We start from the raw sequence: 22,969 nt of genomic DNA, 5'->3' as shown, positions 1-22,969 counted from the left end.
AGCCACCTGCAGCCTGTCGTGACAGCCACAATCCACAAAGTATTATGTAAGTGATATGAAGAGGTTTGTAGTTCACCAAGGTTAGAGTTAAGGATAATCCTACTATTCTAAATTGGGGAGGATGTCAGAATGTGGCATTAAGATTCCCACAACTCCCCATGTCTCGACTGCTAGTCTCCACCAGCTCTCTTGGCCGGCTGCAGTTGGTTAATCATAAAAAGCCTCATTTTTATTATCAGTTCAGTTACAGCTGTTAAAGCTTGCTGGCTGAGTGTATTCATTTTCTACTTTAATTCTCTCAGAGGGAGATTCTTTATTTTTCACTATTTTGCACACACATGCCTTAATTGTTTACACCTGGTTGTTGCTGCTGATGAGACAAAGCTGATCCAAATGTGGCTGTTTTGTCTGAGAAGGTTTTTAAGGATTGTAACAGCTGCTCAGTCTCATTAAGGTCATTTTAAAGTGGCTTCATTTTCACTGAAAACAGTCACAAAGGTGAGTAAACAGGTGAGACATCTACCTTTTATTTTATATTTCAGCCAGCATTAAGCATCAATGAAGCTTAATGGAGCTTCTAAAGCATGAACGTGTTGTGAGGAGAAGACTAAGTTAAATTATTATCAGTTTACATCTTTAATATACCTGCTAATGAAAAAAAAATGCAGCTGAGATTTTCCGACCTGAACACTGAGGGTTTGTGCTGGAGGCCGGCCTCGGGCGCCATGCTCAGTGACTTGCTACAGCCTGACTGAGTAAAACAGAACAGGCCGCTCAGGCCGGAGGTGAGTGCTACATGTCTTTTCTTGAGCTGTGTTGTGACCTCTTCACCAAACTCCCGATGGGATCAAAGGTCAACCAGGACAGCTGTACCCAACAGCAGCATGATACCCTGTCCTTTTTCAATCAGTCACCTGACAGTGAGGATCACTTCCGCGTTCAAAAAGCTGCAGTTCCTCGGCTGCCGCTGGGGGCTGGCTCCAGAAGTGAGCAATTCTCCATTGCCCCCCCACCCCACTATGTTAAAATAGCCAACTTTACAGCCTAAAAAAAAACATTTACAGCCTGGTACATTTTTTGTTTTTGGTCTCTATTGATAGTTTCCACCTCCGTGAACACTGTGGGGGAGGGATTTTTTTGTACCACAACCGTTTTAGTGTTATTTAGGCTTAATAAATTAGGGTGTGGTTACGTTGAGTGGCAGCTCCATAGACAGGCCCTGGCAGTTAGCTCTTTGCTAAAGCATCGGCTGGGCTAGGCGGCTACATCCAGAGGCCTCCGGCTACCTGCCTACCTACCAACGGTGGACAGGGGCTGCAGTGTCCGTGTTTGTTTGCCAATGTTCGGATAGGTTTCTGTGACAGTATGGCTTGTTGTAGTGTAGACTGTACTAACCGACCGTCGAAGGAGTCTGTGTTGCAGTTTTTTCGGTAAGTAAATTTCTCACTATTTTACCTGGATGTTTTCGCTAATTAGCATGTATTAGCATATTTTGCCGCTAGCTTATGACTTCATTGCCGATTTCTGGTCGCTGCTGATACAGATAGAGGACCGGAGCAGCTAATGTTAGGAACGCTGTTGCGGTGTGTTCCGTGCTCTCAGAGTCCGTTTATTGTGTGAATACTAGGCAACAATTTTATTTGGTCTCATTTTTCTGTTTAAAAAGTCCGACATTGCATGGACAGAGCAGCTCCGTCAGTCAGCGGCTGCTGTTGTTTGTGTGCTGCTGTAACTGTAGGCTAATGTTTTTAACGTTTTAATATATTTTATTAATATGAAATAATAATGATTGTTTCACAGTTAAATAACAGGCTAGAAATAAATGTCCCCCCACAGCTCCACCAAACCCTGCAGCTCCACCTAAAACCTCTATCTGAAACAGTCATGTTTAAAACACAGCAGCAACATTATGAGCTCTGTTGTATGCTTGTGTGTGTCGCGGTCGTACGGGCTAGAGCTAATCGGGTCGGACTCGGGGACTGTCCTGTGGTGGATGTAGCTGCCGCTTAGCTCGTTAGCCTAGCTGATTAGCTGATTAGCCTTACGCTAGCTCGGTTGCTCCGAGCTAACTGGCCGGGTTCTCGGCCGGCTGACCGCTGCTGACCCGTAGAGTAACCGTCTCTCCGTCAAATATGGAAACTACACTCCCACTAAAATCCAAGATGGCGCAGCTCCAATGCCCATGGTTTGGTCACAGAACCGACTCCCCGAAACCAATGGGTGACGTCACGGGTGCTACGTCCATGTTTTATAGAGTCTGTGGCCAAAACCAGGAGTTTAGAGTCAAAAGTTCCTGTAGTTTGTTAACTGATGCGTTTAAAACTGCGGCGACAACGGTGACTCACAACCCTTAAGTTAGCTCGTGAGTTCTCATGTAATTAAGCTGTGACAAGATGTCATTAAGTTCAAGAGGGTCTGTAAAGATGCTTTCTTTTTACATCCATACTGTTTAAGGCACAGTTTTATTTGTTAGTTTGTGCTGTATTCCACACTGACTGATTTCACACAGCTTCAGAATGGACTGTTTCCATGTATTTTCCAGTTACAGAATACATTACAAAATAATCACAGGTGGACCGACAAATAATGAGACTTCATTTTACTGGTATTTAGGTGCAAGTGATAAAATCCTAATACTTACAATTCTAGTAAAAATGTGGTAATTTAGCACAGGGATGGACACGGGCCTGCTCTGTGTCCCACTATAAAATCCTGGGGACACGTTGAGTTTTTTGGAGCTGAGTTGTGGTTGGATAATTATTAGGGACAACAGTCTACTGAGATATCATGGTCAAATCAAATCAACTGGGAAAAACAGAAAATAATGTGAACAGTGAGAAATAGGCAGATGAGCAAATTGCTTTGCTTTAGATGTTCTCTATGTTTTATCCTGTTTATTGCAAATTGAAAATCTTTTACATCACTACTCTTTTTGTAATGTGCTTTAGGTTTAAAGGGGTGATTCTACAGCCGCTGCCTCCAAGTCATGACTGTGTGGTATGAGCACCAACTTGCAGAAACATGTAAGCTGCTTGACATACAGTAGATGAACCATCACAGTGAATACTCTGTCACGTTTACTTCTTGTCAAAAATGTGTCATCGCTTCGCTGAAACGTTTGGTGCCTCTGAGTGAATCTGTGGATTTCAACATCCCAGACTCTCAAAACAGAAACCTTTGTATTTCAAGTTGCTGCCAAATCACCATGATGTTTTTACAGTGTCCAGGTTTGTTGATTGTTTGTCTTCAGACTGTATGAAGTTGTCTTTGTTCCTGTAGATTCTGTCTACACATTTGAGCACATTTTGTGGCTGAACAATTAATAAGGTTATTAGAGCTGAAAGTTAGCGTGTCTACCTATGAAATACCACAGGTCACAGTTTGAGCTCATACGTTTTCTACACATTGCTCTAGTATTTCAGGTCCACCCCTGTGGGTGCATGCTGTTCCAGGACAGTTCTCAGAGCTCACAGGGTCGGGGGGAGGCAGACACAGAGAGGGAGCTCTGTGAATGAGCCTGGCTCCCACTGCCCACAGAGCAAACCAGGAAATGTGAGGAAGACGATTTTAGTCAGAGTCGGCTGAGAAGAGCAAACCTCTGCAGCAAACTGGAAACATGTTCGCTGGCATTATAATGAGTTTCAGTGTTCAGTGTTTGTGTTGCAGCCAGTGTCGACTCAAACAGCAGAGCAGCAGTTTGTGACTGTGGAGATCCACAGCCACTGTTTCCTGCTGCTGCTGCTGTGAAAGCTTAAGCCCAGTTTCTGGTTGAATCATAAATCTGTGCAGGAGTCATGATAGATGGCACACACACACACACACACACACACACACACACACACACACACACACACACACACAGAGCTAGAGCTAGTTGAGGCCACCCACCCTCTAGTCACAGTAGTCCCTCTATCTTCCCATTCAGAGGGGTGATTCCCTGCTTTCTCCCCCCTGCAGCAGTCAGCAGCTCGTTTTTCCATGACCTTCACTAAACTTTTCTTCTGCGTCCAACCAAAGCAGTGTCAGAACAGACCAAACTCTCGGTGTGGACCTCTAACTTTCACTGTGACACCTGTACTAAGAAAGGTGAGCAGAGGCTGTACAGTATATCTGCTGCAGAATATATCTGCTGTCTGTTTTTTAACAGGCTCACATACCAAGGTCATGCAACCTCCTGAGGGCTCACTGGAGATCCGCCCCGGCCAGGTGGTGCAAATATACAGCTTTACCTTCAGCTCTTTCACAACTGGCTGAAAGCAGAGCTGTGCACTGGGTGATAAAGTGTTCTGTTAATGGGTAAATTGGAGTAGCAGTCAAACTGTCCATGAAGAACTTAAAGAAAATGATGAATGTAGAGTAGCTCTTTAAAAAAGGTTTGAATGATCAAATGAGAATTAAAACTAATGGCACAGCCAAACACTGTGGACTGATCTGTCCTGTTTTCAAAGACAAACTTAGATCAGGATGCCATCGATCATTATTCCACAGGGTGACACACTGAGCCTTTTATCAAGTCGTCTCACACAGGAGCATCGCAGCAGCCGTGAAATCACACTTTACTTCACTTTAGATGTGTCTCAGCGGCACAGTGCTGAGACAGAAGGACATTCCTGACTCTGAGACATTTAAATGGCCTGTTGCATGTCTGGCTGCAGCTTCCTTTCTCTCTGCGCTGTGGCATCAGGCTGCTTCCCATTACAAACACCTGTGGCCCAGCCTCGGCTCACTTTATTTCATGACATTCATGTTTTTTCTTCGCATGGTTCAGACAGACCTGTGGGTTCAGGCGGTGAGAACAACAGAAACCTGTTAGAGAAGCTTTTCCATGTACAAACATTCGTCTCCGATCTGATTTGATCGATCGGATCCATTCACAGTTAGTAAATCATACATTGATTTACATTTGAGAGATGTCTCATATGAGAGAGGACATGTCCAGCCTCTGCTGTTCTATTCACATCCATTCACTCTGTTTTCTGTCTTTTCATGTCATGTTTCTGTATGTTATTCTAAATAAGATGAGCAACTGACTCCATCTCCACACAGCTGGGTATCTTGGGTCTGCATGAGCCCTCTGAAAATGGAGACAGCGTTTAGCCAGATGTTAATTGTGGTGTGCTGCTCGGTAAACCACGCTGAAAATACATGGTTGTCACTGGCAGGGTGCAGTGTATGACAAGGAAGAGTCATTTGAATGGCAAAAATACATCCCCCAGAAAAACCCAAAAGCTTGGCACAGAAACCTTCAAACAAATGAAGGCCTGTGTTCCAAACAGAGTACCTCAAATTACCCAAAACTGGGTTAGGCTTCTAATAAAAGCATTTCAGTCCCACGATGACTAAACTTACCAACTGATACAGGATTATAAGGTGTATTTATCCTTATGAAATACTGTGGAAGCCAAAAATAATGTTAGTGAAGTGAGGGAAGGTTTTCTTGCTTGTATTAGACAGAGGGCTGGAGTGAGAGTGAAGAAAGGGCTCTTTCTACTCTCCTGTGAGTGTAAACAGTGACAGACAGTGGCTGGTGGCTGGTTTGAGTGTGCCTGTGAAAAGTGCTTGTGTTTCGATACCATGTCAGGTAAAATCTCATAGCAGGGAAAAGAACCCGTCTCACTTTAACGTTCCTGCTTCTATTATTCCAAATAAACACGTCTCACAGATATGCAGGGCTCTTTTTGTGGGACGTAATGTCCTGTGTTATACATACATTAAAACGTCGCCTGTGCTGGAGCTTTAAGACTCTGTCAACAAGTATTTTTGCTTTTTCTTCAGTGAATTACCAGCTAACATTTTCCTGAGTTGTTGTCTTGCTGGTGTGTGCTGATGTGTCTCTTCTTCTTGTCCAGTTGCTGAGTAAATATAATCTTATCTGACCCGTCCCACTATTCAGCCTCTTTTTCTGGTTTTTAGTCTAATTCAGTCTAAATACTAAAGCTGTATTTTTATTTGCCCAGTGCAGAACCACTGATACAATAGTAAGAGAGCAGACAGCACAGCAAAAGAGATTATTCATCACTTGTCTGGCAGCAGTTAGCTGGCTTGGTTATCTGTTGGTTTTAGGGCCATCTCATTAGTGGAGACACTAAGAACTGTGGACAAAGGCTGATTGTTATTATAGTCACAGCTGATAACAATTACACACACATGTCGGCAGTAATGATGGGAGCTGGTCAAACCTGACTGAATGTCACAAAGCTCAGCTCTTCAAACTGTGTAAATGTAGCTTATGAAATGCAAAGTGTTTAGTTTAGTGAGTCAGACGTGTCGCTGTGCAGTGCACGGCTGTGACAGCTACACCGTGCATCATCGCACTGAAGCACCAACTTCCCACAGCTCAGTGACGCCGCTGGAGCTGCTGCTGTGACAGTGTGGCTCTCTGAGCTTCATCGTGATGCTCCTCTAACAGAGGAACTGTGGGTTTTTTTGGTTGCGAGTGTTCTGCCAGCGTTTCTTGAATGAAGGGGGATTGTGCTTTGCTCACTGTCCAGATTTTCTCCATCTGACAGGAAATCAAACCAGCAAACGTCTAATCATGTGCACGCCTCGCCGTCCCTCAGGCTACCATCTGCTGCTGCCCGGCGTCTTTCAGCTGCATCGCTCATTACTGACTGCCTGGCCATTTCCAATATCTCCTCTGAGGTGCACACTCGACTGTATAAAGTCTGCCAGTTATTTCATGAACTGGAGAAGTCAGGAAAAGTCAAAGCCGAGCACTTGTTCATTCTTTAATTGGAATCATTTCCTGTTAATCCAAACGTAGAGACAGCTTTTATACTAATTTTACTTGGGACTAATTAGACCTCCACGCTGAAGCCCACTTCAGGAATGACTGCCCGTGCTTTCTGAACCATGAGAGGACAACATGTAGCATGAGACCTTCTCTGCCCAGACACCAATTCATCCCAGAGAAAAGGCTTTCATTTCTGTGCTGGGAGGATCCAGGAGGAGCATCTGATACAGCTTGGCTGGAAACAGGCTGAGTCTGGCTGGCCGGGGAAGGACGAGCTGGCTGACAGACAGAGGCTGGTCAGGATCCATGCCTTCACTGCAGCGAGCCAAGAGATACAAGGAGCTGACTGTGCTCCGGAGTGACCCCTGCTTCTAAGAGGCCATTAGATGAGGAGCCCTGGAATCCTTGGTCCCCGTGCATTCACTCCTCATGGTTGTTCAAAAGTGCGTTTCGGTCCACTTGTCTTTTGTGTCTCATTTCAGGATATTCACACAGAGATTATCAGGAAACCAGGGGAAACCACTGGGAGCAGGTGGAGTTATCTCACACTGCTGGCAGATGACTCCCTGTGTTCTCAGTGCAGGTAGCTTTTAAAAGCCACCTGCACTGAGACCCTGTAGACCCGTTCAGTGATAAGGAAACTGATCCATTCTTCTGCTGTTTGAATGAGAAATTCATTCACAATGAGGTGGAGTCAAGGTGAAAAGAGAGCAATGCAGATAAAATAATGGGAGGCCTGCACAGGTATTTTAGAACTGCATTCAGCAAAGATCCTCCATTTTATTACATGACCTGCTGATAGAAAGCCAGAAACAGGAAAAACCTACATGAAGTTTTTGGACCACCAAAGTCTCCAGAGCAGCTTCAGTGCACCAGGACACGGTGCAGAATAAGACACTCCCTCAGCTGGTGCGTTGGTGACGGTGGTGGACAGCACTGTCCAAGATCTCCCACAGGTGTTTAAGGTGTTGAGAGCTGGCGACAGTGGAGACAGCACACGGCTGCTTTGTGCTGATACTCCAAACGTTCGCTCATCCCTCTGCTTCTTTTCTTTAATCTGTTTCCCTGAAAGATCCAAATTCTCCTTTATCTGTTTGTGTCCCATTAACTCCACCTAACATTTGCATTAGTGTTTGGAACAGTGACAGACAGACAATTAATGCTAATCCTCAGGCACCTGGATTAAAGCAGAGCCAGTGAACAGCACTGATTTCTGCTCAGCAGTGTGAGTTTTTTTTTATTTGTGGGTAATTTTGTGTGGTTTTTATGTGCTCTGGTCTGTTGTGTATCACAGGCGACTGTTTGGATGTTAAATCATTTTTATGAATTGATTGAAGTGTGAAGAGTCTTATTGAAACTCAGGACTTTGCTAAATATCATATGTAACTCATATGGTGAAAGAGTGGAGGTCTGAACAGGATTTGATCATTGTAACAGAAACACCCTGCGTCCTTCTGTCAGTCCATCATGTCCAGGTCGTTACCAGCTCTGTCCCTGATCTATTCTTCTCCTCTTTCCTCAGACGCACCCGGGGGAGACTGGGGGGCGCATTACAAAGCTAATGGGTGGACCCGAAGGAGAATTTCCAGCCCCGTGATTTGCTAATCGGGGGCTGGTTCCCTTGTCATTCCCCTGTAATCGTGGCTCTGGTTTGTGGAGCTTGCCCAGCCCTCCTGTCCGTGGACGCACCAAGTGTACCGACTGCACTCAGTGCGTCTTGGTTAAAGCCCGAATACCTTCACTGTGAAGGCTGGGCACTGGGAAGGAGGATCGGGGGCCTCGTTGTGGCTGAGAGAAGAGGCTAAAACTCCTCACTTATGGCTTTTTTGTAGGACAGTTTCCATCATCACTCGGGATTGTGGAAGGGACGTCATTAAAAATCACCTGAAGTCGCCCAAAAGTTTTATTCACTTGTGGGCGCCCGACCATGGAGATGCAAAGGTGGTCCACAAGGTGGAAAACGAAAAGGTGGCTTATGGATTCCTCTGTAACCGCACTCATCACTGTAACCCTGGTTCTCCAGGCTGCTAATGCCAGAGCAGGTAAGAATACTAGGGACCAAACTTCTCTAATGAACTTTGTCTGGCTGGAGGGGGACGGTGCGGCGACCGGCTCAGAAACTCGGTCACTGGTGATGGAGACTGGGGGAGTAACTGGTTTACCTGGATACAGCTTCATAGTTAGATATACGTGTGTTTTTCCCGTAGCTGCATTAAGGCGAGCTTAGCCCCGGTACCTGTGACTGAGCCACGGTCAGACCGTGCCCTGCGCTGCGCTGCGGTGAGGCGGACGCTGAGGCTCTGTCCTGCAGGCAGCTCAGACTCACCGTGCTCTCAGGGGGTAGTTTCTTGAGGCGCACATATTTTGTTGGCCAAAACGCAAAATTCATTAACGCTCCGTTTACCTCGGGCTACTTTTACGCATGAATGAAAGCGTCCGCCCCGAAGACGAAACACTTCGCCTAATTAAATTCATCCTAAGCCGCTGGTATGTGCTCACAGAGACCAGGACAACAGAGCAGCGTTCCCCGCTTTTTAACCTTCACCGGGGCTGAGAAGAAGGTCTTTGTCTGAACCGTGGTCCGCTGGGTGGATGTGGACACGGTTAGCAGGGTGGATTTCTTCAGCCCGAGCCTGAGTCTGGGTCCATGTTACGGGCCAGTGCCGGACTGTGCTGAAGCCATGTGAACATCTAATCTGGTGTTTCTTGTCAGGCCGAAGGGAAATGAGTTGTGAGCTATTTATGATATTTTTATGTTGACCTGGTTGTCAGTAGGTTGTCAGTAGGTTGTCAGTAGGTTGTCGGTGGCAGGAAGAATCGGTCTCTTTCTGAATGAATGCAGTGAATGTGATCCTTCACCTGAAGTGGAGGACAGACTGTCCGTAGGTTGGTGGGTAACTGAAGGAGCAGACAGGATGGTGTTCTGATAATAAAGATGTGGAGTACATTTGTGCACAGGCCTCAGTGGATCTGGAACCTGTCAGAGCAGAGCGCAGTGTCTACAGGGGACTGAGTGGTCAGGCAGGTTCACCCTATCTCCACAGTGCCCTGGTCCACACCGAAGCCCAAAGCCCCCCTCTCCCCCCTCCCTCCCTCCCCCTCAGTGCCCAGCTCTTCCCTCAACTTTGCACTTAGATGTTTGGCGAACTGCAGGACAGCGCTGTGCTGTGTGAGCGGTGGGAATGCTTCCCCTCTAAGTACTGAGCAGTTATTTGATGATGGTCCTTGTTGCACTTCCCTATGATTTCAGAGCCTTCAAAGAGCAGGCCTGCGTACGGGCCTAGCCTGCAGCCATAAAGGCCACAGGGTTCAGGATTACACAGGCCTCACATCTTATCCTATAGACAAACCTGGAAGGATTTATTGTTGCTCACAGATACAGGCAGAGATTTAGGAAGCATCTTTTATCTGCACAGTGTTTGCAGGAGGGAAATTCAGCCTTGTTTTTTTGAGTGAGATCCATATAACTTTTATGAGCATCTCAGTTTATGTTGTGGGTTTTGAAAAGGTTTTATATGCATGTGTAGTTAGATGTTCCAAACTTTTTATCCAAATAATTAGTGAAGTTAAAGCAAGAAATCACTAAAGTTGGAGTTAAATAAACTTTAGTGCAGCTGCAGCTCATATTCAGACCAGTGTATGTCACTTTTTATTCATTTATCCAGTCCTTTGTTTCTGGATTACAACGTGCTCAGATGATACCAGACTGAAACTGTCACCTTTCCAAACTCATCAGCTCCTGCCTGTTTTCTGAATCTGAAGCCCTGTGCTGCAGGCTCTGTGTTCCAGCGTCTCAGTCGCTCTCCTCTGAGCTCTTTATGGCAGTCGGAGCTGTTTCTGCAGGGTGCCCTCTCCATCTAGCAGTGTACAGACACGTTTTCTCAGCCCCCGAGGCGCAGGCTCAGATGTGCATTCCAGCAGACAAAGCTAGCATTTTCAGAGACCTCTGCCTAATGTGCTCAGCCAGGAACACAAGCTAATCAGCTCCGTGCTGGACCTTTGTCCTGCTGAAGCTGTCACAGATTTAGAATCATTTCGAGAAAAGCTTCTCTTCCTCTACACTAAACCACAACTTGTGTGACACCAAAACTGTGCTAAAACTGCAAATTCAAACTCAAATTCTGAAACGTGGACACACACAGTGTCTTTCAAGAGACACAACCTGTTTGGATTTAGAAAAACGATTTAAACTCTGTATGGTAACATGCTCTGATATTCATATGGAGAGATAGTAATGAGAGTAAATACAGGGGGGTGGGGGTGGGGGAGCAGGGGGGGAATGCTTTGAAAAACTGGGTAGGTCTCAGTGAAGTTTCCTTGGAATGACACCAGTATAAAGCCGTCTTGTTTTAGCCGGCAGCATGGTGGAAGTTAAAGGAGGGAGAGAGGGGGGATATATAGAGGGAGAGACATTCTGGCTGAAGATATTATTAGAGTCTCAGGGAGCTGCAGGTGAAAAGGTCCTCCTCCGTTTACCAGCCAATTTCACCGTTGTGTAGAGATGTAAAGGCTCAGGATGACGCAGCAGCAGGAGGTTTATGATTTCAGGACGCTCACGTCCTACGTACGCTGTGATAAAGGATGAGCTGAGACAGTTTTTGGCCTCTGTCCCTACAGCAAGTGTTATCTGTAGGAAGACAGCGGTTACATCACCTGTGAACATGACGGACATGATATCAAATTAGTTCATTTATGTCTTATGGTAATGTGCCGTTCTACTCCTCCCTCCCTTGCACGCCTCTGCAGTTTTCATAATGATATTTGGATGATCCAGTACCTGAGCGATAGAGGCGGTCTCTCTCTCTCCTCCATCCCTCCATGCCACCTGAGCTCTGCTGGTAGCCGTGTGGCCTGTTTGCTTAGCCCCGAGGGCAAACTCACACCAGCTCATCACATGCACTCTTTTAAAAGCTGTGCACACTCATTTGACCACTTTAATGAATTGGCCAGTATTGACGTTTTCTCGGCACCTCTGTGCGAGGGTCGTAGCCTGGCCAAATTGCCACATCTGGAACATATGAGTCCCGGAGTTTGGACTGAAGGCAGCTCTGCAGGGTCTCACAATGAGCTCCTTAGTTCACTCTCCAAAGTAAGTAGCTGGTTCATCCTTACAAGCTACAAAAAAAAGGCCAGGTCGACCTTGCTGACAGCTTTCCTGCAGAGCAGCAGTTTGCTGTATCTTTGTCTCCTCTGTCCTGTGTTAAATGGGAAGTAGCTGGATGATGGGTGGACACTGTGGACGCTCACTTATTCTAACAGAGCTCCATCGTCATTTGCTTTCTTGGGCTTTCTCTCTGAGTATGTGGTGATCCCGTACAACCTGTTTGTGTGAGCAGTGCTCGCGGCAGCTTCGTATTCAGCGGGAAAAGATTCATGTTGAAACAGAGACTCTTCCCCAAACCGAATGCTTTTCTGAGCAGAAAACTCTTCATTAGCTTCTCCGTGCCACAGCTGGAATGTTGACCAGAGAGTGTTCAGAGCAACATCAGACATTTTTCAATATCCGCTTATATCAAAGAGTCAAAGACACCTTCAGAGTGATTTGACCTCTACATGCTAACCAAAACAGTGGCTGTTGAGCATCAGAGGAGGCTCGCTGATGCTTTCAGACGGCTCGCTGTGCTTATTTCCCCTACAAAAACAGATTAGTGACATTTAACATTCTGCCATTATGTTGCCTGAATCAGTCAGATATTGATATGCTCTGTGGAGCGAAGTGAGCACCTGTTTGTGTTTTAATACGTGACACCAAAATCACTTGCATAGTAAAAAATGTCCCAGGTAGCAGAGGGTCAGTACACTGTTTTATACTGAAGAGCTATAATTATGATGCGTTCCCATGGGTCTGCACAGACACCACCAGGCCACACAGGCCCCTTTATGTAAAGTGCATCAGATTGAAGAGAATGGAAAATCCAGAGAGGCTCTGGTGAGCCTTATCAAGGTAAACCTATCCAGGTGTTGTAGAGGTAGATCTGTGTTGGCACATTGTTCATTATGCTCTGTGGTCGGGCCTGACGGGGACACTTCCTGTTCGATCCTGAGGCTGTGGAGCCACAGCAGGGCAGCATTTCCTGGGTAAATTGTTGTGTAGAAAGTAATTTAATGTTAGCCCATGTTTGGTGTTGATACCGTGACCTCCTGTGAGAGGTAAGTTAATCATACACGGGGTTTATAGTATCAGGTAAACACAGGTAAACAGCCATCAGTGCTGCTGTGTCCCTGGAAATCTTCCCTGTTCTTTCAGACCTGTAATAAAATCAGTGGGATCATTTACTGAAAGACGTCTCCACACTGGACCACACAGAATGTTTCTTATTAATGCAGTGTTGATTAATAATGAATATGATATGAATCGTGCAGTGGCTCTGTCACTGCCCTGTGTTTGTTTACCAGGGTGAGGACACATACGTGTATTTAAACCGGATCATTGCTGCCATCCATCATGCATGTGCTGATCACAAAAGTCAATACTATCACTGAAGTGCTGTTTTATTTGCTCCCTGAACAGAAGAACCAGTGGATGTCCTTAAAGTATTAGAATTTCAAAATTACCCCGAAGGAGTGACCAAAACATCAGGATTTTGCACAAACCGAAGAGCATCAAAGCCGGACTCAGCTTACAGGGTCTCCAAGCAGGTCCAGATCAGTGCCCCCACCACGCAGTTATTCCCTGGTAAGACACATCTCTCAGCCTTTGTCCTCTTTCAAGCATCCCATGTTTTTGCTGTGTGTCTGTTCTGTTTCCACTCTGTACTGTCAGAGACTGTTTTGATTGTTGTTGTGAAATAAAAGTTTTTGGTCTCTGCTACAAAACCTCCCAGACAAAGATCTGGTCACAGGGAACATAAGGTTTGCAGCAAAGCAGATTTCTTTAGCTCTAAGCCAGACTCAGAATGTCGGTGATGCTCAGTGCTGGCCTAGTTTCCTTAAAGTGAACAGGTCTTAACCACAATATTACATAACAGTAGTAGTCAGTGATGATGGGGGGAGTCCTCTGCCTCAGTAACTAACCCGTCCATCTGTCTTTTCCACTCTTCCTCTTTTGTCTCTACAGGAGGTGTTTTTCCTGAGGACTTCTCCATCCTGACCACAGTGCGTCCCAAGTCCGGCCTCCAGTCTTTCTTGCTGTCCATTTACAACGAGCAGGGAGTCCAGCAGCTGGGCCTGGAGGTGGGACGTTCCCCTGTCTTCCTGTATGAGGATCAGAATGGTAAACCAGGACCGGAGGACTACCCCCTGTTCAGTACTCTCAACCTTGCTGATGGAAAGTACGTCAGATCTCAAACAGGCACCCATGTGCTCACACAGTCACACACACCCACACACACACACACACACACACACACACACACACACACACACACACACCCTCAGACTCACGGCAGAGGCTGATTCAGAAGGAAAAGGTATTTTAGCATCCAGGGAGGGGAGAGACCGAGGGTCTGAGCACGTGATCCAGGCTGTGTGTTAGCTCTTAGTGAGTCACCCAGCATTTACTTTGTACTGCACTGTCAGTTCTTGCAGCTGATGCAGTTACGGCGTATCAGTCGTCCTCTGAGTTGATGATACTGTAAATTTTGTGATTTGATGGATCAGTCATTGGTTGTTTGTGGAAAACAGGAATGGATTGCTCTGTGTTGTGATGAAGGTTCCCCTGAGTGGTTTCAGAGTGGTTTCAGTGGCATTTTGATCATCCTAAAACGAATTAAATCACCACATCAGCTAAAACATTCAAACAATCCGACATTTTCTGATTTCCACTGACTTGTTCTTGATAAAACCAAGAAAACAACCCAGATCTTCCCATTGTTGCACCACAGGTGCTCATCACCGGATTATCCATCTCCTCAGGGGTCTGTGGGCACAGAGACAGGTCAGAGACAGGGAGACACTGGATTATTGGGGCACAGCAGGGACTGCTATGGGCAACCTGACCTCATCCATGAACTCACTGCCTCTGTTATTTTAGAGAGGGGGAAAGGAAGGAGGGGAAAGGGGCAGTCCTAAACTTCCTTTTTACCCCTTGGATTACCTCACCCAACCAGAAACAGCGCTCCTAGCCTTTTAGCATAAACCTCATTATCTGCTCCCAGGTTCAGAAATCCCAGAATTCTCGCTCAGAGCCTCGGCTTAGCTGACATGAGCCCGTGTGCAGGGGCAGAGGGGAATAAATAAACAGATGGGCTGCTGGGAAAATGCATCATTTGAAATAGTATTTTATAGTGTTTCCCAGTGTTATTAAAGTTTTTTTTTCCTGCTGAACATGCTATGAGAGGATGGTTTGTTTTTGGAACGTTTAAAGGAAGTCATAACCCGGTCACAATATTTTTGTGCCCTTAAAAGGGCTTAAGATGAGATCTAGTGCATACACAGTTATCATGACAGGAGGAAGCTTGGTAGATCCTCCAGAAATCTCATGTCAGCAATAACTTTGCTCTATGTGCAGGTTGCAACAAAGAGAAAGTGTTAACAGTCCCAGGCAGCTTTGTGTTAGTCCTGTTGGCTGTTTTGTCCAGTGTGTAGTTTTTGTGACCCACTCTGTAAGGGGCAATGTTCTCTGTGGAGGATTTTAACACTTCTTGGTCAGGATGCATTCCAGCTCCGGGCCCGGTCTAAGTCTTCAGTGACTGCGGCTCAGGCTTCGTACAGTCTGCGATCCCTGTGGATGCATTCACTGTTACTAAGAAGCAAACGCCAAGCTTGAAAAGAGAGGCACAATGATGACATTGATGAGGTGAAAAAGAGCCTTATCCTTTTCTTTAAAGGGACTGAGAGGATTTCTGTGAGCTGGCACAGTGTCTGCTGTTGGTCTTATGTTAAATAAGCTCTTTAAATATGATTTTGAAAGAGATCAGCCTCTTTCCTTTCAGACACAGTGTTACTGCTCTTCTCCTGATCATAAAGCACTTCAGAAGTTTGAGATATTCTTCAAACCTGTTGAAGTCAGCATTTTCTTTCCTGCCATATAAAATGACAGGTAATCCTTCCTGCTGTACCGCTAAGCCCAGAGAGCGTTGCATGCTTATTTTGCTCTAAGCTTCACCGCCTGCCCTGGAATGTCTCTATGATCGAGCTGTGTTTAAGGCTATTGGGCAGTTTTCCTCCTCTGATAACAACATTTACCAAACGGTGAAATGAACGTGGCATCAGATATGTATCTGACCCTGTGGTACACACTTCTCATTCTGCCATCCTGAGCTACAGCGGTGCCAGGTCTCATCTTCCACCTCAGAACAATGTTTTGACTGTGTGTCTCCTGCTCTGGCAAGGCAGGCCTTCCTGGATCCTGACACACACTTTCCACAATGTTCACCATGTCTGTCATGCCGAGTAACCCAGAAGGAGGATTAAGTTTGGAGTTTAATGAGTGTAATCCCGTGTTAAACAGGGCCAAAGTGTGGGGGCAAGAATGTGGTCCACTGCTGCCTGGTATGCAATAGTCTTTAAGTGCAGTGGCAAATGGTGCAGAGGCGAGGGAGGTGTCAGACTCACGTGCGACCCCGGTTAACCCTTTGCATCTATGGGTGTTGTCGATGGAACTGTATCATTCATAAGTGTGTTGCTCGTGTTTCTTAGAGCATTTCCCTCCGTGGTGAGTCCCAACATACGACCGAGCCTCCTGAGTTTCTTCCTGCTTCAGGGGTCACGAATAAAAGGAGGGACGATAATCATATATCACACGTCCTGATCAGGTGTCCATTTAATCCAACGGCTTGTCATTGACTGTAATGATATTAATGCTGTTGATTTCCTGTTTAAATGACATCGTCTGCTTTTAGTGCCGCTGCAGAGTCTTATTTGCACCACAGAAACCAGTGTTTCAGAATTATTTCATGTCAGTGGCTGCAGTTGTTTGTTGTTAGCTCTGCCCTCCATGGCAGTGAAGTCCGTCTGATGACTCCAACAGAAGAAAGGACAAACGTAATCTCTGAAACAGTTGGTAACTCTTGAACTCAGTGACCCACTTCCTCACTTCCTCTCTGTTGCTCACTTCTCCTCGTTGTGTCCCTGACCAGGTGGCACCGTGTGGCCGTCAGTGTGGAGAAGAAGACGGTCACTGTCATTGTAGATTGTAAGAAGAAGATCGTCAAGCCTCTGCCCAGGAGTGACCAAGCTTCCATCGACACCAACGGCATTACCGTGTTCGGCACCAGGATCCTGGATGAGGAGGTTTTCCAGGTAAAGTGTTCAGTGGTGGACGGTGTGGACATGTCCACTGTCACTGAGTTAAGATTCCTTTTGGCATATTTATCAGAAAGGACGGAGCAACCACCTGACTCAGAAGCTGTGCCAGCAGGTGTCCTAGTTTTAGACCGTTGTGAATTTAACTCATGTAAATGATGCAGTTTTTCTTGTAGTGACCCTTTGAGACTCAGTACACATCTCTCCATTCAAAATACCGGTACTCACCGTGAGTCAGAGCGCTCTCTGCCAAATGTTGCTTCAGGTGCTTTGACTTACAGGGTTTTAGTTTTAGTCCAGTGGAGGCAGCCCCAGCCCCCTTTGATGCTGCCAAAAAGGAATGTGGAGATGATAGAAAGCAGGGGAGATCTGGATGTCTTCAGTTCTCTGGATTTTATGAGGACCTTCACTTGCAGTAGATGTCATACGTGATATCTCAGGCCTTTCATCTTGGACTCTGATGCCACAGTGCAGTTTGATGACAGCGCAGAGCGACTGCTAGCGAGAGCTTTCAGCTTTCCTCGGTTCAGACCTTCAGCTTGATCACGAGTAACTTGGTCAGTGTGTTGCTCAGATTATATGTGGAGGTCAAACAGACGCATGGTTCAGTGCTGCTGCTTGGGCACTTTTCAAAACCACAGTCACAGTTCAAAATGAAACCAAACTAAGGCACCTGGAAATGATGGTGATCTGACGAGTGTGGAAACTTGTGATTTGGACCTAAGTCATGTGCAAGTGGTCGGTCTTGGTCTCTTCTTGTAGATCATTATTGCTTCTTTGTCTGAGTTTATCTGAAAAGCACACGAGCTTTCAGTAAACTCCTCAGATCCTTTGTTAAAGCTTCTCTTTAACTTGTATTTAGAGAAACTTGGTGCCTCAAGAGAAGCTTTTTCCTGCCGAGAGCTTCACATTGTACCAAAAATGAAACTGGCCTTGTTGAAACGTTCTCTGACGTTTAATCTGATGGTTTGAGAGTGACGTGGTTTGTCAGCTGTTACTGTCTGGCTGTTGGTGTCGAGTGTTAAGTCCAGTTGCGTTGTATTTGTCCTTTTTAGTAGTTGAAATGAATAAAACATAAATAAAACCTTGGTGGACAAAGATCAATTCTGCTGTAATTACCCATTAGCTCTGTGGAAACGCTGCTAAACCTGTGCCAGTAACTGAAATCTATACGTGACGTCCAACATGTTGACTCACTCTGCTAAATGTGTCACCAAAGACAGGATCAGTAAAAGCCACAGTTTAGTCCAGACTGACGCTCAGATGAATAAGAATAATACAGATCTGCATCTTTCAGATTTCAGCTTCCACCTCCTGAGCTGCTGATTTGAACTCTGCTTTGAGGCACAGTTCATCCAGAGGTGGACGCTGGCTCGGGCTCAGGAGGATGTAAATAATGACAGACAATGGCTGAATTGTCGTGACAGTTGTGGTCCGTGGTGGGAATTAAAGGTCACTGAGAGGCTGCATGGGGGCTGTGTTTGCTGGTGAGAGAGTGTTGGTTTGTTTATGGGCAGCAGGAATGACTGCTCATTATTCTGGTGCCATGTTTGAATGACTGATGCTGCTGCTGTTGTTTTAAAGCTATATTTTTTAGCATGCCATGTCATCACCACGGGGACAGAAGGTCTGAGGCTGTTTTCTGTGTCATTTGGATTATAAATACAAAGATGGGTTTTATCATCATAAGTCAGACGACTGAAAGCTTTGGTTTTAGTGTATTTTCATCGCTGAACGTTTGTGTTTGTTTATTTTTGCTGTGCGGACGTTGCTGATCTCTGAGATTACTGTCATCTTCCTCAACAATGGAAGCCCGGGGACCATTGTGTTTTAGCTGCAAAGTTTTAGAAACAGATCTGCTTTCATATCTCCTGTCAGTTGTGATTAGATTTACGGGAGGACACTGAGACCAGCGTTTGTATGAAACAGTGTGTCCAGTCAGAGTTTGGCCGGTGGAAGTGCTGAAAATAGGAGCCATAAGTCAGCTAACAGGGTCTTCTCTGTGTGGTTTTTGGAACAGGTCTCCTGTCTGTTCTCTGTCCCTGCTCTCCTCAGAGATCCACAGGGACCGATGCATGCTGGGATATACAGGGGGAAGGAAATACCTCGGCCTTGTGCATTCAGTCCAGTGGTTAGAATGAGAAAATCACTGTGTCCGTAAAGTGGGTTTTGCTGGTTGCACCTCAGCAGAGTCTCTGTCAGTTAGTAATAGTTATTAGATATTGTTCATGGTGCGAGTTTGTCTTAGCCATGAATTATTATTATTTAAAGCCACTGTGATGGGTGTGTTTTCATTTCCAGGGTAAGATTTAATAACTAATGTAATGATAATAAAACATTACAACCGGTTGCTCTGTTATTCAAACTCTCACATTCATTTTCATGAGCTGACCTGCATTTTTCATAAACGTCCATTCATACCATACCTGCCCCGGGTTGGAGGCGACCACCGCCGCAAAGGGATCTGGTCTAGATGAATGGGAGTCTTTCATTGCCCCGTCAGGCCTTCCTCATTTCCTCATCTCCTCCCCTCCCTGCATATTCTCCCCTGCTCACCACCTCCCCTTCCCCCTCCCTCTACACCCTCCCCATCTTGAGGCCTCCCTACCGTGTCAAAGCCATGAGGCTGTCTATTCATGCCTGGCTGACATTACCTGTCTGAATCCAGCACACACATATTCATACCTGCCTGTCCCCCCTGTTCCTGGGCAGCAGACACTGATCAGTGCTGAGTTTGTCTCAGCTGCAGGTCCAGATGGAGCAGCGGTCTCCACCTCCAGTGTCTAAAAGAAGCGCATCGATTTTTTGTAGATATTGTTTAGTGAGTGTGTTAGCCTGGATCGCTAATGGAAGAAAACTTGTTACAGATGAAACAATAACAATCCATCTACTTTATATCGACTTTTTTAAAATTTTAATTTTGGCGTTGCACCTATAACTTGACTCAGTCTTTTAACGTAACGTAACATAATGTAATGTAATGTAACGTAATGTGAGGTCTGGGTTTCAGACCATTCTGCCTTGTCTTGGTTTCTTACTCTTCCTCTGTTCAGGGCCATTGTACTGTATAGACAGGGGAGTGGCTAATTGTTGTGTGGGGCTGTCTAATTACAGTTAGCTATGGTTGGAGTAAAGGTATGTTTCCCCGGGCAAAGGTATGTCAAAGGACCCAGGGTGACGTTTGATTTGGCTCATGATGCCGTTCACTCACTCTGTAATTACAACATGTAGAGAACTTCAGCATAAGAGCAAAACTAAACATTCAAAACATGGACGCCGTCTTTATGCAGCTGTGGAAATCAAACTCTCTTACCGTGCATTGCTTTAACCTTTGACCCTATCCATGTACATTTATATCCCATGGTACCTTGCACTCAGGATGAGGTTGAGGTGGATATTGCGTTGAGGAAAAGATGCTGCACGGTATCATGAGCTCAGTAGTGCCAACACATACTGCTCAGTCAGAGCTGGAGTCAGAGCTGGAGTCAGAGCTGGAGTCAGAGACGGAGTCAGAGACGGAGTCAGAGACGGAGAACTTCAGAAGTCTCATTTAAAAAATGACAGTTTATTTTTAGATCAAACCATCACATGCATTTCTATCTTAGACTTTTTTATTTTGGTATTTGACATTATCACTTTCATCAGGGCGTCATGCACTTTCATGTTTTTCAAATGCTAATGATGCATTTAACACTTCCACTGAAGGAGAACACGACCACGCATGGATAACTAAACAGTGCATACAGCAGGTACAGAGCAGTAAATGGCTCCTAAAGTCTCAGCTGTTGATCTTGACCCAGCTTCTCTTTTTCAGCCTCTCTCTTCTCATTGACCTCTGACACCGCAGTCATTAACACACGGCCTCGTGGGCCTGTTTCTGTGCTGTAGGCAGGAGGGGCATATTTTGGAGCTCTGGCTTTGCTCCAAGTTGCCAGAGGCTTTTATCTCAGCAGTCCACAATGGAAGACAGGCCCAGAGCCTCGGCATAACTCTCCCCAGGTGTTTCCCAGCACAAAACATCTTTAACCATCCCAGCTGCTCTCTCTAAAGCCTGTCTGTCTGTCTGTCCGCCTGTCTGTCTGCCTGTCTGTCTTGACACCAGTTTCTCACTGGCCTCGCCTTGTGCTTGTGAGTCAGCTCTTCTTCGTTTGGTTCTGTTGTAATCTTCTTTTCTGCTGGAATGGCGTGTGAATGCTGTCGGAGCTGTGAGTCTGAGCAGATGCAGATGGTTCATGCTGTTCATGCAGGGTCACTGAAATGTTCTTAGGAGTTTTTGTGTTCATGCATTAGGAGGCAGACTGAGTGTGTCTGTCATGTTGCTCACAGTAGTCTCTTGCTGCTTGTGCCGGTCTGTGCTGGTCTGATCTGGGGTTGAACACCATGTCTCCACAGCCTGTTTGTGTGTAGACGGGTGGCTCTCAGACACGGACTAATTAGAGCTGACTCTAGGCAGGGTTCAAGCATTCAGTGTTGGTCTTAGGGTGACACATGAGGTAATACACGTCAGCTTCAGTCAGGGCAAGGCTTGATCTCTCTTCCTCTGTCAAGCCTTCACAAACACACGGACACACACACCTCAGCTGAGGCCTTTCCTGACCTGGCACCTAGGTTTGTCTTTTCATGGTCGGTATGGCAAATCCTCATGTTGTCATTTATGTATCCATGACTGTAGCTACTGAAAATGTCATACCTGCAGTATGATACGAACAGGTGCTGTGGCTGCCCGAACAAATCAGGAGGCTGCAATGAAGCATGACAGTAAGATAAGATCAGATACTTTGAGGCTGAGGACTGAGTCAGAAACCTTCGTATGAACAGAACACGGCAGGACGGGCGCTTGTTGCCTGTTTGAATTCAGTGTGCAGATGCTCTGTGTTTTGTATTATTGTTAGAAATGCATTCAGCCAGTCAGAGAAATCAGGTTTTCCTGGAGGCAGCGTTCCACCCACCTGGAGGCTCACAGGGAGGAGTCTCTGTCCTGTCCATCTGAGGCTGATGGATGGTTACGCACAGAAAGGAGCGCTGCTTGTTTGCCCATGGGACAAGCCTTAGCACATGGATGTTTATACTGAGGCGCATGGTACATACACACACACACACACACGCACATACACACACACACACACACACACGCACATGCACATGCACACACACACACACACACACACACACACACACACACACACACACACACACACACACACACACACACACACACACACACACTTGTCTCATGTTTCATTGCCAGCCTTCTCCTCTGCTCGTCAGTGTATAGGGTCCCTGCTGGTACAAGTGCATGTGGATTTTGCCTCTGGGCTCAGGCATGGCTGTGTGCTCACCTGCCAAACATCCTCACCCACCTCACAAGAACCCCCTCAGCTCTCTGCAGTGTGTATAAAGGTTCAGAAACCGGTCTGCAGGAACTTGGTTCATGCCATTACAGCTTCCAAAGAAAAATCCAGATGCTTTCTCCAGTGTGTTTGCTGTCTTGCAGTGAGCTGTGTGCTTTGGCTGTGACTGAAAACAAGGCGAGACAGTGCTGGAATGGTGTCAAGCACCGTGGTGTCCTGTCCCGACCAGAGAGCGAACGCTGTGGTTTGAGTGTCTGAGATTTGGAAGTTTATTCTCCTTCCTGTCCTTCCTGTGTGCAGTGTTCATGGTTTTCAGACAGACATTATGCATTGTTGGTTTTTTGCTCAGTATATTTCCTTTTTTTTTCCTCCATGTGACATTTTTAGAGATGGCTTAATTTTAGCACAATCCCCTTTGACACTAATTGCAGCAGACACCATCAGTAACCATGTGGTCTTGTGGGCTAAGCCTTCAAATTAAAAGCTGTTCACAATTGGTTTGATTCAGCGCTTGAATGATTCTGTGGCCAGTAACGGTTTTGTTATTTGAGTGTAAAGGGAAAAAATGAATGTTTGTTTTTTCTTACATAACATTTTTTACCAAGGATTCACCCAATCTGTTTGTTAAAGAGTCAAAGCCAAGTTATGTTCCATGGCAGGATATTTTCTATTTTATAGTTGTACTAAACATAAGACAGAT

General features: G+C 45.8%; 1 protein-coding gene across 3 annotated transcripts in view; it reads left to right on the top strand.

The window, feature by feature from the left end:
• The first annotated feature begins 8,470 nt into the window (after nt 1-8,470).
• The window catches only part of col11a1a (collagen, type XI, alpha 1a), a 66,562-nt gene continuing 52,063 nt past the window's right edge, over nt 8,471-22,969 (top strand). For all 3 annotated transcript variants that reach the window (XM_041065821.1, XM_041065820.1, XM_041065819.1), the window contains exons 1-4: nt 8,471-8,775; nt 13,245-13,409; nt 13,791-14,004; nt 16,753-16,915. In XM_041065821.1, coding sequence (XP_040921755.1) covers nt 8,661-8,775; nt 13,245-13,409; nt 13,791-14,004; nt 16,753-16,915 — 657 coding nt within the window. In that variant the 5' untranslated portion in view covers nt 8,471-8,660. The remainder of the gene's footprint in view (nt 8,776-13,244; nt 13,410-13,790; nt 14,005-16,752; nt 16,916-22,969) is intronic.

This window comes from Toxotes jaculatrix, chromosome 20, assembly GCF_017976425.1.
Source record: "Toxotes jaculatrix isolate fToxJac2 chromosome 20, fToxJac2.pri, whole genome shotgun sequence".
Taxonomy (NCBI): domain Eukaryota; kingdom Metazoa; phylum Chordata; class Actinopteri; family Toxotidae; genus Toxotes; species Toxotes jaculatrix.
The sequence above is the reverse complement of the archived record's forward strand: the minus strand, read 5'-3'. Positions and strand labels throughout refer to the sequence as shown.